The sequence below is a fragment of the Fimicolochytrium jonesii genome (genome assembly GCF_025526975.1).
Source record: "Fimicolochytrium jonesii strain JEL569 chromosome Unknown EV422scaffold_26, whole genome shotgun sequence".
Lineage (NCBI taxonomy): Eukaryota > Fungi > Chytridiomycota > Chytridiomycetes > Spizellomycetales > Powellomycetaceae > Fimicolochytrium > Fimicolochytrium jonesii.
Genome location: NW_026515693.1, coordinates 432,927 through 448,642, shown reverse-complemented (window position 1 = coordinate 448,642; position 15,716 = coordinate 432,927). Strand labels below are relative to the sequence as shown.

General features: G+C 53.7%; 5 protein-coding genes across 5 annotated transcripts; 2 read left to right on the top strand and 3 right to left on the bottom strand.

The window, feature by feature from the left end:
• Positions 1–6,976: 6,976 nt before the first annotated feature.
• On the bottom strand, positions 6,977–10,247 carry EV422DRAFT_540843 (uncharacterized protein). Its single transcript, XM_053071163.1, has 5 exons — positions 9,571–10,247; positions 9,019–9,310; positions 8,299–8,942; positions 8,064–8,224; positions 6,977–7,989 (listed from the first exon to the last, which is right to left on the bottom strand). The coding sequence occupies exons 1-5, from the start codon at positions 9,797–9,799 to the stop codon at positions 6,994–6,996; spliced, it is 2,322 nt and encodes a 773-aa protein (XP_052922728.1). The 5' UTR covers positions 9,800–10,247; the 3' UTR covers positions 6,977–6,993.
• Positions 10,248–10,683: 436 nt separating this feature from the next.
• Positions 10,684–11,579, bottom strand: EV422DRAFT_540840 (uncharacterized protein). Its single transcript, XM_053071162.1, has 2 exons — positions 11,229–11,579; positions 10,684–11,114 (listed from the first exon to the last, which is right to left on the bottom strand). Exons 1-2 carry the CDS (start codon positions 11,446–11,448, stop codon positions 10,813–10,815), a joined length of 522 nt encoding a protein of 173 aa, XP_052922727.1. The 5' UTR covers positions 11,449–11,579; the 3' UTR covers positions 10,684–10,812.
• An 89-nt stretch (positions 11,580–11,668) lies between these two features.
• EV422DRAFT_540836 (AAA domain-containing protein) lies at positions 11,669–12,648 on the top strand. Its single transcript, XM_053071161.1, has 2 exons — positions 11,669–11,791; positions 11,870–12,648. Exon 2 carries the CDS (start codon positions 11,937–11,939, stop codon positions 12,498–12,500), a length of 564 nt encoding a protein of 187 aa, XP_052922726.1. The 5' UTR covers positions 11,669–11,791; positions 11,870–11,936; the 3' UTR covers positions 12,501–12,648.
• Positions 12,649–12,655: 7 nt separating this feature from the next.
• EV422DRAFT_215075 (PapD-like protein) lies at positions 12,656–14,295 on the top strand. The gene is made up of 2 exons (XM_053065418.1): positions 12,656–13,014; positions 13,185–14,295. The coding sequence occupies exons 1-2, from the start codon at positions 12,867–12,869 to the stop codon at positions 14,096–14,098; spliced, it is 1,062 nt and encodes a 353-aa protein (XP_052922725.1). The 5' UTR covers positions 12,656–12,866; the 3' UTR covers positions 14,099–14,295.
• A 111-nt stretch (positions 14,296–14,406) lies between these two features.
• Positions 14,407–15,336, bottom strand: EV422DRAFT_540834 (uncharacterized protein). The gene has a single exon (XM_053071160.1). It carries the CDS (start codon positions 15,135–15,137, stop codon positions 14,493–14,495), a length of 645 nt encoding a protein of 214 aa, XP_052922724.1. The 5' UTR covers positions 15,138–15,336; the 3' UTR covers positions 14,407–14,492.
• Positions 15,337–15,716: the final 380 nt, after the last annotated feature.

The following is a 15,716-nucleotide window of genomic DNA, read 5'->3' as shown; positions in this document are numbered from 1 at the left end:
GTTTTTTGCATTTTCTGCAGCCGTTTACAGCTTAATTGCACATCTGAGATGACTTTAACTATGAGAACATATATCTGGCTACAACTTTCGTTACGCCCACATCGTGTTTCGGGTGGCGCGGGAAAAAGAAAAAAAAAAGTATCCCCAGCAAAACCGGGGTTGGAACTTGGGGCACTAGTTCAGATAACATTAGCACTTGCCACTATGCCAATGTCTGTCGGTTGAATGTTACCTGTGTTTGGTCAGGTCAACCAGACGGCGCAAAATGCAAAATTTTCGAAAATTCTCTAAGTCCCACCCATTGGAGCTTGCGGGTGCCATAGCTCTGTCAATAGTGATTGAATCTCCCTGGTTGCCCTTCCGTACCTATACTATCTTTTGAATCCGCACCATTGCCTTGGATGGCCAAGGTGGAACGGATGATGTAGTGCATGCGAATGGACACGCACCGCCGGTTTTTCGCATGTTTTGCTTGTAGATCGGCCAAAAACACTTTTTACCTGCACTTCTCAGCTTTTTGATTGTTTCCTGACACTGTCAAGCAATGCTAGACGTATTTGAAGACATTTTGAAGGAGGAAAAAAAGAAAAGAAGGCCTGGCCCCCTCTGAGAATCAAACCTGCGCCATGAGTCACCAAAATCTTTGAAAATTCTCTAAGTCCCACCCCTGGGGACTTACGTGTGCCATAGCTCCTTCAATAGTCATTGAATCTCCCTGGTTCCACTTCCGTAACTATATTATCTTTCAAATCCGCACAACTTTCCTCAGGTGTCCAAGGTGGTGCGGATGACATAGTGCATGCAAACGGACATGCACTGCATGCTTTTTGCATGATTTGCTGGTTGACAAACACCCTGTCATATCCATGTATTGCAATGCAAAAAGGCATTTGCCATCCTCCACCATCAGGAGGAGCAGTGGAAGAAAAGAAAGTATTTGGGCCTCAAAAGGATTTGAACATGTAGCAAATTGAGAGCAAACCAAAATGAGTCATTCGCCGCCAACTGGAGAACACCCCCATATTGCCTGGAAACAAAAAGTGCCAGGAGTTGATGAATACTAGAGTAGATGAAGGTTCCTAGATGTTTTTGGGGATGTTTTCTGAGACATATTCCACTTTAAGCAAATTCCATCCACTCAGAGTTTCAGAAAATGCGTTTTGGTCACATTTTCATAGTAAAAAATCTGAAAAACGGATTTTCCGGGAGCATTGAGTGGAAAACATGCCCCAAAATTTTATGTACAGTACAGTAAGACGCCCCTGAACATTGCTAGCACCTATTTTTGACACTTTCCGGACCACCAAATATAACCCATAACCCGGAACAGTCCTGTAACCCTAACCCTAACCCTAACCCTAACCCTAACCCTAACCCTAACCCTAACCCTAACCCTAACCCTAACCCTAACCCTAACCCTAACCCTAACCCTAACCCTAACCCTAACCCTAACCCTAACCCTAACCCTAACCCTAACCCTAACCCTAACCCTAACCCTAACCCTAACCCTAACCCTAACCCTAACCCTAACCCTAACCCTAACCCTAACCCTAACCCTAACCCTAACCCTAACCCTAACCCTAACCCTAACCCTAACCCTAACCCTAACCCTAACCCTAACCCTAACCCTAACCCTAACCCTAACCCTAACCCTAACCCTAACCCTAACCCTAACCCTAACCCTAACCCTAACCCTAACCCTAACCCTAACCCTAACCCTAACCCTAACCCTAACCCTAACCCTAACCCTAACCCTAACCCTAACCCTAACCCTAACCCTAACCCTAACCCTAACCCTAACCCTAACCCTAACCCTAACCCTAACCCTAACCCTAACCCTAACCCTAACCCTAACCCTAACCCTAACCCTACCCTAACCCTAACCCTAACCCTAATTTGACACTTTCCGGACCACCAAAAATAACCCATAACCTGGAACAGTCCTGTAACCCTAACCCTAACCCTAACCCTAACCCTAACCCTAAGGGTACTGCAAAACGATTTCGAAAGGATGTCTGACCAACTACAGTATTCGATGGTGCTTGGCAGATCAGCTTCCGAGATTGGCACGCCGGTCTTTTATACTCTTCGGAGAGGCGGGAGGGAGGCCGCAAGGAGGTCGGAATCCCGAGTCTTCATCTGACCAGGGGAACAGAGGAAGTGCTTCGTTTTTGCGGCGCTTACTGCCCGCGTAGTACTCCGACGTCATTTGAAAGACAAAGACGTTCAAATCAATCCTGATTGCTATCCGGGAATGACGGCAGGACGCAGTTGCGACAGGCGCAGAAGGAAGAGTACGCCCTGAAAGCAGCCGTCTTTGGAGGGCGCCGTGTTCAGGAAGTCGTCTATCCACGCGATGATAGAGTGACCGTTGAAGCGCACTATCTTGTGGATTGCCTTGGTTACGGACGTGAACACCTCCGGTGAGTGATTGAGGAGGACCGTATCCCGAGTCGTCATCTGACAAAGGGAACAGACAAAGTGCTTCGTTTTGCGCCGCTTATTGCCAGAATACTCCGTTTCAAGACGTTCAAATCGTTCCTGAATACTACCCCATTATTGCGTTATGGGATACAATGTTTTATTTCCTAGTTGAACTTTCTTACCTAAATACTTAGTTGAATACTTGGTAAAATACTTCTCAGTAGAAACAAAATTGGACGTTATCAATACCGAGCCACGGAAGAGAGGAAATGCTTCGATTTTGTGGCACATATTGCCTACGCAGTACTCCGACGTCACCTCGACGTCCAAAGCGTTCCTGAATACTATCCCGGAATAAACTCAAGTTGAAGGGTTAGGAGGGGAGGGTTGGTTGCAAGTCCTTGTCGAACAAGAAATCGAAAGAGGTTGATAGCGGAGTTCCGTAGACCGTAGAAATATAATTACGTCAGCACCTTTGACCGGATTTGACAGCGAACAATCAATTGGGAACTCGTTGGGGCAGACGGAACTGTAAGATGGGACACGGTATTGGGGCCATCGTCTCCTTCATACGTCGGGAAGTGGGACTCGGATCAATGACATATGTGGCCAAGGCCGACTATCAAAGTACTGCACTGCCCCGGACAAGCATTTAAAAGTATCCCAGGAATGTCGTTCTCGGTCAATCTTCATTACGCTTATTCCTATTTCAAAACAATGGATACCAGCCTCCCTCTTCAAAAAGCTTAAGTCCCTGGTGCAGATCAAACGCGTAGAGTGTTGGACGTATCATCCTCCCGAGTCCCCGGTTAGGGTTCCCGTAGTTTATTTCCTCACGTGACTTCCCTCCCGCTTACGCCACGCTTCCGCGTACGGGACTTCACTCTTTTCTTCCCCTTCGGACCTCGGGTCCTCTTTCTACTTTAGACAATACATACTTCACAGTATTACATCTCACACAACATAGAGTTCTCTCAGTCATCTGCTTCCTCTGCCGACTACTGCTAAGTGCTTATGAGCCCTGGCTTCGCCCGCAACTAGCGGACGTTCCAGGATAGAAGAACTCACGGTCTCCAGTCACCGCTCCCTTAGAAAGCACCATGCCGCCTAAGGATTCAACAACCCAACCTCAAAAGGCGTACGCAGCTGCAGTAGCAGCCGGCAAGTCTTCTGTTATGATCTCGACGACAGAGGCGGAAGCGAAGAAGAGAAGACAGAGCGAGAGCGATAGGCGACAAGAGATTGTATTGGCAAAACAAGAAACAAGGGCTAGAACAGTAGATGAGAAGAACTGGTGTTGATCTGCTGGGGAGGAAGGGAATGGACGAAGAGAGGCCGGCTATTTATAGATAGACAACCCAGCAGATCAGAGAACAACAACAACAAGAGGGGACTGGGGGGGCGCCAGCTATGCTCCTAGAGCGGGCGTGGCGAGCGTAGAGAGCATTGCTACAGCTGCTGGCTATGGAGAAGCCGTGGGGGGATTGGCGAAATGAAAGGAGAGAGGAGGAGTGGCGATATTGCGGGAGGATTGGCAAAATGAGAGGAGAGAGGGGGAGTGGCCGCTGCGAAGTCAAGCGGCCGCTGCGAAAAGCTTCTTACTTTTTTCTTCACTACAATACACTGCTCTCAGCCCTCTCGGAAGGGCCCAATATCGTCTACGTTTCCTCTGACGTTACAGTCTTTCGCAGCAGCCCCATGACTGACAGCTTTATATATGGGCTGCCAGTGGGGCTTGTGTGTCTTACATGGCTTCATAGCCTTATGTAAAGGTAACGTAAATATATCACCGAGAGCTCGGGTGGCCAGCCCGAGAATCGGATTGTGTAGAGGTAAAGAGATATGATATGAAATACAAGTGAATATGAGATATCCCTGACACCTCCCTCAGATCCTGAGGAGGGCGTCAAATAAATAAGAGGTGAACTACGAGGGATATGTGAAGAAAGGTGGTGAGGATGAGGATGACATGGCGGGCGGTGAAGGTGCTGGCATCTGGGATGGGACAAGAAAGGGGGTGGCGGAATTTGTCAATACAAAAATGAGATTCGAATGAAATAGATGAAAAAAAAGGAGTGTTGTCCCATCGAGACTCGAAGCCGTGAATTTGCAGCAAAACGTTGTGACATAGGACGAGGCTGCAGCAGGCAGAGCATAGCTCCCTTCACTCGCTGGAAGATCTGACGGTCGCTGAGACTTGCAAAGCACCAGGTATTATAGGAAGCATTGCGCCTTTGGCGCAATGTGGCTCGCCTGCCTCGAGCATCTCTTCTCCTTGCCATCGCTCACCATTGCCATTACGCTCATCATCAAGCGCTCCCTGCTGCTCCCATTTCTCCTCGCCTAGCTCCTCCGCCGGGCTCTGGGGCACCCTTTTGCAATGGGGAGCTTGCCTCGCTTGCGTGACCCACCCGTAGCAGTGGGCGGCTTCGCAATCGTGGTCGGCGTCGCAGTAGTTGTAGCCTTAGTCCTAGTAGCAGTTGTCTTTGTGGTGGTGGGTTTTGCAGCCCCACCTGCGTTCACGGTATCGATGGCGCTGAGGGAGAGCAGGAGGATCAGCAGGGAGAAGAAGATGGACCGGTGTGGGCCGCGCATACTGGGGCGCTGTAGTAGTGCGCTTCGAACTGCTCGATAATATTTTGACGCCAATTATACGCCTAGAATCTTCAACGAATAAATGAATTCACCTTTATATGACAACGACAAATACCGTCAAAACTTTCCACAATAAATCGACACACTCGCGTTCCTGACACTCCGACAATTACCAAATATAACCGCCTTTACCGAAACCTTGCTTCACAACAATGTTTTGTCCTCGGACACGACGGACAGGCGAAAAATGTAGGCGTAGGAGAGGATCTCACACCTGAAAGCACTCCCGACCCGATTCTCAACCAACCAGAAGCTCCCACAACGCCTGAAACGCTGAACAAATCAACTGCAAAAGGAGAAAACCAATTTCCGATGGCCGTGTACGCCGAACGTTGCAGAAAACCCCGAGAAAAGATTTGCGATAAGACTGTATCAGCGTAGAAATTGCAAATAGAAAAAGGAAAAACGACGTAGACCGCCGCAGGAAAAGAGAAAAAGCCCCCGACGTAGCTGAATCCTCTAGAGACAAATAGTAGAGAGTTTGGACTTCGACAAAATCCCGTAGCCTAGAAAAATATGTATAAAAACCCGACTGCTTTCCCCAGACCTTTGTATGATACGCAGAACACAGCTCCCAATCAACAACAGAGCTATTTCTACTTCTTTACTCCCGACGACCTCTTCTAGTTCCTTTCAGGACTCTCAAGGCGTGCTGACAGACACCGAGTGTAACGTCAGAGGAAACGTAGACGATATTGGGCCCTTCCGAGAGGGCTGAGAGCAGTGTATTGTAGTGAAGAAAAAAGTAAGAAGCTTTTCGCAGCGGCCGCTCGACTGACAGCTTTATATATGGGCTGCCAGTGGGGCTTGCGGGGCTTCAGTGAGGCTTGGCTCCTTATGTAATGTATCACCGAGAGTTTGGGTGGCCAGGCCGGGTCTTGGATCAAGTAGAAGTAAGGGATGTAATATGGAATACAAGTGAATATGAGATATCCCCGACACCGAGAGCTCAGACAAGACGACCCCGAGTGTCGCGGTTCGTACTTCGCTAATGTCGCAGAGGACATGATAGATCAGGAATCTTGTAAGAATAGTTGAGAGTGATATTGGATAACTCCGTTGAATTGTTTTGTAGTCAAACCTTGCAGATATTACCGGCCCGATATTTCGTGCGCGTACCCGTATTTCCCGACTCCGTATAAGAAGGAGGACTCCATTCAAAGCACCTGGATTTTAAGGTGGCAAGACAACGCTCTAACGAGAGCTATCTTCTTATGCTATTGAGACCGCAGCTTATGTTCCCGACACCCGACCATACCCCCTCAATTCGACAGACCCTTGCTTCTGCCGGCCACCACCACAGCACGACCTCTTCCTCTCATGCTGTGTCTGTCTTGTAGCAGCAAGCATAATCACGCCTCCCACCCAAAAGTCACGAGGGCGGTATCGCCGGATGGTTGGACGGCCGTAGTGAAAATACATACCAAAGGGCTGCATGAGTCCCGTTCGGGGACGTCGAGACCCCGAGCCAGGACATCAGGGTCTATTTCGGAGTTACCAAGCTTGTCGCGCTTTTGTGTATTTGAAGCAGCGACAACGGATGAGGTGGGTGTTTTGGTGTATTTCGGGGGTGGCCACGACGACGAACAAACGATCAACGTTGAATACGCCGATGCAGGGTTTTTTCTCTCTGGTTACGCCTGTGCCTTGGGGAACATAATGACGGGGAATGGCAAAAGCCCGTATATAAACCCTCACCAGCTCACGTGACTTTTTATCCCCAGTTCCACTTGGACTGTTTCCCATCCGCCAGGGGCCTGTGTGAAAGGGCGTGAATATGAACGGGGGGGTGATATATGTACAAAAAACTGATGGTGATTTCGCGTGCGTGTATCAGATCACGGCCTCAGAGCGATCGCTTCCCACACCTTCTCCTTCCCCCCCCCCCCCCCCCCCCCTCTCCCAACTTGCGCCCTAAGCCTCCATAATAATCCCCTCCACACACGTCGTAATCCACCTCGCAAACCACAAATGCCTGCCCACACTCCTCATCACCGCGAGATGGATCTCCAGATCCCTGCGCGCATGCACCAGTTCCTCGCGATCCACCTCCGTCTTCAGCACGACCACAAAGACGAGGGCGGAGCGGAACGCGAGGTACAGCGTGTACCAGTCGACCCAGCGCGCGGTGGGGTTGAGGGACATCAGGCGACGGAGGTGCGAGGCGATGCTGGTCGCGTGGTAGCGGCAGCGGTGGTAGGCGTGGGTTATGTGGGTTGGTGGTGGGGGGGGTGGGGTTGCATCATTCTGTGAGGGTGATCCGAACGGACTTGGCGTATGTCCCCCGTCAGTGGATTTATACAGCCCGCGTAACGCATCCGCATGGGCCAGCACGCTCGGCAGGAACAGACACACGTTCAGGGCATGGTACACGATATGCTGGGTCAACAACTGCCACGGCGGCGGGGTGCGTGACGTGATATCCGGGGAAAACTCCTTGTAGTCGTCGATGTCGCGCGCCCAGTCCGGTAGCGAGCCCATGATCGCTTGGAGTTCGACCGCGAGCAGATTTTCCGTCGTTTGCGCGGCGGCTGGGTCCGGTTTTACGCAGGGGGACGTGACGCAGGGGACCGGAAACGGCAAGGAATGCATGGTGAGCGCCGAGGGGTCCGGACACCCATGCAGACTCTGATGGAAGTTCTGGATCTTGTAAAACACTTTCGCGAGTCGACCGGATAAGGCGCCGAAATCCACGTCGAGGCCGAATTGAAAGGTTGAGGGGTTGGGTTCGCCGTATTGGTCGGTGACGGAAAGCCAGAGCTGGTCCGGGACGGGAGGGTTGGTGGAGGGGCTAGTGCAGACGCCGTTGAAGCAGAATTGGTCGGGGGAGGAGAGGGAGGCGTCGCCGATCATGGGCGGGACGTTTTGTGCAGCGACTGTTTCTAGGCCGGGTTTCGGTTGGCGGTCGTACTAGAAGAGATTCCCGAGGGAGTATGAGCAATTTCGAATGTCATACGAATGTTAGAAGAATGTAGGACTCATACCATGCACAGTGTCCACCAAAGCCTCCTCCGAGATTCCTTCTGCAGCCACGTCATCCGCCCATGCACCTCCTCCTGGTCCGGATCTGTATCCAGCCGTAAGTTGAGCGCAGTCTGTATCCCCATCGTCATCAGCTGCACAGAAAGGTCTACATCTCCCATTGCTACAGAAAAGTGCGAAAGTACAAAATGTTAGCGAAGCTGTACAAGTGCAAGACGTCCCCGCAATTTCCCATACCTCCAGCAGCAACCCCCATCGTGACCAACGCCACCACCGTCTCAAAGGTCGGCGGGCCCCTAAACCTCGTAATCATTCCCTTCGCCTTCATCAAATACGGTTCACCGGCCTGATACAGCGGTACGCGTTTGCTCGCGACATACGCGCGCGTAATCGGGTGATCGCTCCGTCTCGCCGCCGCGGCACACATCGCAAAAATCAAAAGTGGAGACTGCTCGTTGAAGGCGGCCATGAACGTCGCCTCGTGGATGGGGTTGGGATACCACGCGGGTGCGATCTCGCGGAAAAAGGTGTGGACGAGGTAGAGGATGACGTCGGAGGAGAAGAGGGAGGATTCGGAGGGGAGGGCCGAGTAGATGTTTGAGACGATGCGTTGGGGGACGGGGTCTTCGGAGGTTTGGTAGGTCGAGGGTGGTGGGGGGAGGCCGGTTGGGCCGAGGAATTCGGGGTAGGCGTAGGGTGGGGTTGTGAGGGATGGGGGTTGTTGTTGTTGTGGGTGCGGGTGGTGGACGTTCATGGTGTGCATTGTGTTTTCGAGTTGGTAGAGGAGAGGTTCGCGTTCCGGGGCGCTCATGCTGCGGGCGGCTTCTTCGACTTCATAAAGGCGGGTTTGGAGTAGTTCCATGTAGGGTGTGTTTGTGGGACTGACGAACGAGAGGGACTTTAGCCTTAAGATCGCTCATGGGTGAATCCCTGGTCCTTTGCAGTCAAATAACTCACACAACGACAGGCTGAGCCAACATCGGATCCGGCAACATGCTCGTCTGAAACATCTGCACAGCTCCATTCATAAAACTATTCACACTATTCACACTCCCACTGCCCCTTTCACTCTTCGCCCCCGGTCGCAGCCGCGGCGGTAGTTGCGTTGCCGCCGCATTCGGATCATCGGGAGCTGGGGATAGCGTCTTTGCCTTTGCTGCTTTGCGCTCGTACGTGCACTCGTGATTGCCCTTTTTGCACACAGCGCAAGAAGGTCGTTGCGAGTCGCATTTGTTCTTTAACCTATAGCCTAATGGAAAGATGGGACGAATGTGGATTAGGATACGATTCAGTGACAAAACGATCGTCTGCTCGCTCCGCCGGCGACAAGGATGTTGGGCGAAGGTGATCAAGAACCACGACTGAGGTTCGCTCACTCGCTCGGCGAAAGCCACGAATGCTCGCCAGGAACACCATCGCTCGCCGAACTCCGCAATTCTTCACATTCATCCCATTCCGCCTCCCCTCCCCTCCCCCCGACCCTATACACCGCCAGTTCATCCAACTCACATCGATCACAAGCCCAAACCTTGGCCCCCGTCACCTTCAATTTCTGGGCAGTCAAAAACTGCCTGCTCGGCTGGTCGCTCGTATGGTTGGTGTGGTTCGTATGTTGCGTATGTGCATATGATTCAGTGTGCGGGTGATCACCCGCTCCGGCAGCGGGCGCTATTCCTGTTCCTGTGAAGGATGGCGTTGAGGATTTGCGGTGGAGGGGGTTGTGGGGGGTAGCGGACATTGTCGTGAGAGTGTGCGTTGTGGCGGAGGGTGCTGGGATAAGCCACGGTTGAAAGTTGAGTCCCCTGCTCTGTCTCTTTTCTGGGGAGGAGGGCTGTGAGCAGGGAAAGAGTGGGTGAGAAGGAAGGGGGCTGCCCGTATGGTTGCCGAGTAAGTGTGGTTGTTGTGCCTGTGGGTTGTGGAGGGGGCTGTTGTCGTTGTTGAGGGGGCGAATAATGGGGCCCTCCCTGTGAAGAAGCCGCGCTCCTCCCTCTCTCACGCCCGTCTTCCCTCCCGTCGTGCAAGCCCCATACGCTTTGGCCTCTCCCGACTCTCCTACGGTAGTGTGCCCACAAGGGCCTTTGTTTCACACCCTTCTGCCTCACAGAGTTTATCCTTCATCTCGTCGCATATGCTTTTTTGCGTCCTCCCTTCGCCCCAGCGCCGATGTGGTACCAGCCCTCTCAAACGGGCCCAAAAAGAAAAATGGGGGGATTCTGGCCCTTCGAGAATGCATTCACCTCCGTTTCATAATGGAGAGTGGGGTAAAGGAGTCGTATAGGCCATCTCGACGTTCTTTTGTCCAGCCTCATCAGAGCTCTTCTCCCATCAGAAGTCTCTCGTCTCGAAGATCTCCCGAAACGCGTTTGTTCCTTCGCCCTTTTCTCCCACACCGGCGCGCCTTTTTGGAAGCGCGAAGCCCCGGATCTCGATCCAACATCAGAAAGCATTGGCGCCAGTATCCAAACGTCCCAGATGCTGCTTAGCCTGCAAGAAACCCTATAATGCTACCAAGGGCCCGTACATTGGGCCCGCAGCATATCCCGTATTCCGTCTCTGGTACTTCTCTAAGCCCAAGCCTAAGCCACAGTTTCCCACAGAAGAACACCGCGAAGCAGACTTGCAATGCAGAAATAGTGGAATGCATTTGATAATTCTCGCTCCAAACAGCGCCGTGCCAAAACGTATCTGATCCCGTTGACAATGCTTCCCAAAAAAAGACGAACGGGGGTACCACCATCCCTCCAATCAAGCTCAACTAATGACAGCCACAGTCTTATCCGACGCCGGCTTCTTCACCGCCCGCTCTCTGCAGCTCCTATACGCCAGGTCGTACGCCGCGTACCCGCCTAATGTCGTCACGATGGAGACCATGAACACGCCGCGCGGGCTGCGTTGGATGAGTGGGAGGCCTGATTTGCCGCGCTGTTGGGAGAAGCGAAATGATGTTTTAGGCGTTATGGGGCGTTGATGGACGGGAGAGATGTGGAAATGCAGGAGGGTAAAGGAAGCATCTGGGGGGATGTTTACCTTTCTGAACACAGTGATCGCAAAACCTGATGGTGGAAGGGATTAAGGAAATGCAAGCAGAGGAGCAGAATGCATGCCCCGGGTACCGAAGCGCCCCCAACATCGGAATTATATTAGAGCAAAGTAGATGAAATACTCACCGAAAAGAGCGACGGACGCGCCGATAAAAATGGCCGCATCACGACATTTCCGCTCGTCCAGCGATACTTGGTGAGGCGATGGTGGTGGGATGGAGACTGCGGTGGCGGTGGGCGTACTTGGCGGTGATGGTGGTATGACCGATGGCGGTGGAGGTGTTGGTGTTGGTGATGACACGGGTTGAGGAGTTGCGGGTTTCGGGCCCGAAGCGGCTGCTCCCATTTCTTCCGACTGTTCCGTAGGAGTATGAGGATGCTTATGCGACCAACAGGGAGCAAGATGCCCCACGAGAGCAGAGCGAGAGACGGGTTATGGCGAAGGTCTGGGGGAACACCTCCGCATCTCGCACGTTGGGCTACGTTGGGCGAAATGAACGAGACTCCGGCCACGTGACCGGATGGCTTACTTTAATCCGTTCCCCTTTTTGACGCACATATTCCATCTCTTTCGTCGGTGCTTCTCCGTCCAACCCGCCATCTACTGTGCATATACGTCGTAGAACTTCTCTGCGGGGACGCATATCCCGACCCACAGAGGACCCTCGAGTGGAGTGGAGGACGTAACGGTATGGCAGTTAACCTTCTTCCGATAGAGTCTCGACAACAACCTCCAATTTCGGCGAGAAAACCTAATCCTCATCTAGTGGTACCGACTGCTTCCTCCTCTGGCAATCCAGTGCGACGACTCTGGCGTTGGGCACATTCTCAAACATGGAGCTCAATGCAGAACTTGCTAGTCGCATCACGAGTCATCTGACGGCCCGCGATAACCCCCCCTTGGTCATCATGATGTGCGGCATCGCCGGGTCAGGCAAAACAACCACCGCCAAAAGCATCTTGTCCGCCTTCCCAGACACATTCACCCGCCTGTCCATCGACGACCACATCTGGACCCACTACGGTCGTTATGGGATCGATTACACCCCGGCGGAATACGAGTCGTTGCAAGACAAGGCTGAAGCCGCGCTGGATGTGCGGTTGGTGGAGCTGCTGAAGGAGGGAAGGAATGTGGTTCTGGATTACAGTTTTTGGGAAAAGCGGGATAGGGAGCGTTATCGGGGGGTGATTGAGGAGTGCGGCGGGAGGGCGTTGGTGGTGCATCTTAGTGTGCCTAAAGACGTTTTGCGGGAGCGGTTGGAGAAACGGGGACGGGAGAGGTTTGATGCTGATGCGGCGTGGGTGATTGATGACAAGACTTTGGATACGTATTGGGAGGGGTTCCAGGTTCCCCATGGGGAGGGTGAACTCGTCATCTCCAATTTCGTAGAGCCGTAGGACATGGACGGAATAGTATGGAGGGACATCGCCCTATGAACCTCACATTTGTGACTATTGAGTCTCGCGGAGTCGTCCTGGGGCCCCTGGTTATCCGACTGCACTCCCAATATACAGCACCGAACAGAGATACCCGTAGGAAAAGCTACAGCCAAGCGTTGCAGACGGCGTGAGTATCGTGTTGGGGTGTACATACATGTAGGCAGTCCTCCCTGGGGGTCAGGCTGAGAAAGACGCGCCTGTTCTCTCACGGGCGGCCTCCCGGATTTTTAAGCGGCCTGCTTCCCATTCCCACGACCAACTGGAACAACCGGAAGGCCATACCATCTCTCACTCGCAACACTCCCAGTAACGATAGAACCACCAATGGACGCAGCAGCAGAGCCGTCGCTGACGGTGTACCCGGAAAAGGACCTGACCTTCTCGCCGCCTTTCACCACAACGGTCAGGAGGACGCTCACCGTCTCGAACGTCCATCCAACCGCGGCTGTTGCGTTTAAGATCAAGACTACTGGTGGGTTTCAGACTGTTATTTTAGTAGCTGTCCTAGAGAAGGGCAGGGGAGAGAGGAATCTTCCGGGCGGCAATCATTCCCATGGCAGGATGGGGAGTTCGTCAGTCTTTCCACCCAATCCCACTCATCCATCCACTTACTGACTCGTCCTCCTGGTTTCCCACTTCCAGCCCCCAAACAATACTGCGTGCGACCCAACAGCGGCCGCATCCCCGCCGGCGGCGTCGTCGAAGTCCAAGTCCTCCTCCAACCCACAAAAGATGACCTCAGCGTCACCACCAAGAACCGCGACAAATTCCTCGTGCAGGGGATCAAAGTCCCCTCGGACGTCATGACCCTCGAAGGGGACGACCTGGTCGCTCGGCTCGCGGATCTATGGAGCCAGGCCGAGTCGTTGAAGAAGACGAGCCCGGAGGCTGCGGCGCAGGTGTTGATTGAGAAGAAGCTGCGGTGTGTGTTTGCGCCTATCACGTCGCCGGGGGCGGGACATGCGGTTATTCACGAGGAGGAGGAGATTGCTGTGGGGAGGAAGGAGACGGTGTTTTCGAATGCGAGTGCGAATAGGGTGTCGAGCAGCGATGGGGAGCTGAACGCGGGTGTTGGAACCCCAGCCGTTTCTGGGCGGGATGTCACTACGGAGTTTGCCGAGCCGACGCCGTCATCACAACTGCCAGCAGCAGCCCTACCTGCGCTACCGGCACAAACCCCATCCGCCTTCCCCGCTCACCCCCAAGGACAAAAACCCACCACCCCCCCAACCGGCCCCATCTCCCCACCCACGCCGACCCCCCACCCCCCAAAACAAGCCCTTCCCGAACCCGACCCCGCCCTCCTCCACGAGCTCCACCTCGGCCGCGAAAAAATCAAAACCCTACAAGCAGCGTGCGAGGGCTACAAACAGGAAATCGACCGTCTCAACGCGCTCCGTCAGCGTCGTGAGATTACCTCGTCGAGTTCGGCGTCGAGAGGACCCGCGGCGGGCGGTTTGGCGATTGCACACACGCAAGCGGAGCAGGGCATGAGCGCGGCGTTGGTGGTTGCGGTCGCATTTGTTGGGTTTTTATTGGGAGTGTTGTTTTTTTGATTCGCTGTGGAGGGTAAAACAATCGGTTTTCAACGGCAAATCCCCTTACCAAAGCTCCGGAAAATTGCGGCGCCGCCCAAACTCCCCTCTTTAACTCCCATCCCTACTTCGTCATAGTCAACCTATCCTAGTCCCTCGCCTTCCCGCCATATAGTTTTCACCGTTGGGAAGTTCCAACCCATCTAATATTTACCCTCTTTGTACCTTCTCACGCCGCCCTTGTGAAATGTATATTATCCCTCGCATTCTCACTCCTTCGTGAGCGGCCTGGCATTGGGACTACAATTCTAGCCACGTTCTTTCCGTATACGTGTAGGTATATGTACATAGTAGGGACATCACCCTGCAAAAGAGCCGCTCTATGCGCACATGCGGCCCTCAAAAGGAACTGAGATCATAGGCCAGATTCGCCATCATCCCCTCGTCCGTCCACCCCATCTAACCCCGCGCCCGGCCTCCGCGACCGCCGCGACGACGCTGGCACCTTTGGGGATTGTTCGGGGCCCGACATCGTAGTCAACGGGCTAGTTGACGGCCGTCGTGGTGGCGCATATGTGGGTGTCGTACCGTTCTTGGTATTCGTCTGATTGTGATTCACCCCAGACATGCGGCGGTGCGGCATATCCGCCAGTTCGAACCTATCCGAGAATGACGGCGACGGCGACGTCACGGAAGCCGAAGCCTTCACACCTCCCGTCACCAACGTCGTCCCGGTGCTGCCCCTCCTCCCACCCGCGTCGCCATCGTCACCCCCCTCGTCAGCGCTCCCATCCCCCTGCACCGCCCTCATGTCCGTCTCCATCCCCGCCGGCAGCACAAACCTCACCCCCCCACCCACCACGCCCGGGTCCCCCACCACATCTCGACCCGCGGCCTTCGTCCCCTCAAACACGACCTCGCTCACATTCTCAAACCCATTCTCGATCGCCAGCCAGCAGGTTGCGAAGATCATCGCGCCCGTGGACTCGAACCTCCTGTCGTTCTTGACGGCGTGCAGGCAGGCGAAGTAGGCGAGGATGAGGAAGAGGTTGGTGAGCATGAGGATGTGGTTGGCGAACTCGAGGGATTTGAGGCGGGACGTGTGCGTGGAGAGGAACGAGGAGGGTTCGCGGGTTTTGTAGAGCTGTGCGATGAGGAGGCGTCAATCGGGATTGCGGAAAGAGAGAGAGGGGAGGGGGGGGGATTAGACATTTTCCGCGTTTGTTTTGCAGAACCCACACATAACACAACATCACGTCTACAATACCTCGTAACTAAAACAAACCAACCCGGAAATGCCGTAATAAGCCGGCAAGAAGATATTGATCAACGACATGTTCAGCGAAAACTGGAAATCCGCCAGGGGGCCCTCATACGCGGTCAACTCCAACCCAACCAGGACCACCGTCCCCGCCGCCAGCACCGTGACCACGACCGCCGTCGCGGTATACAGCACGCGTTTCTGCCACCACTGCGCCAGCGGGACCGCGAACCGGAGCGTGCCAGCGATGTTGAGCGCGACGAGGGCGCCGACGTAGCCCCACACGCCGACGCCGATGCCGATCTTCGTGCGGTTGTCGTAGACCACGAGGATCTTCACGAGGGCTCCGGACGTGCACGCCAGGGCGAGGAACCCACA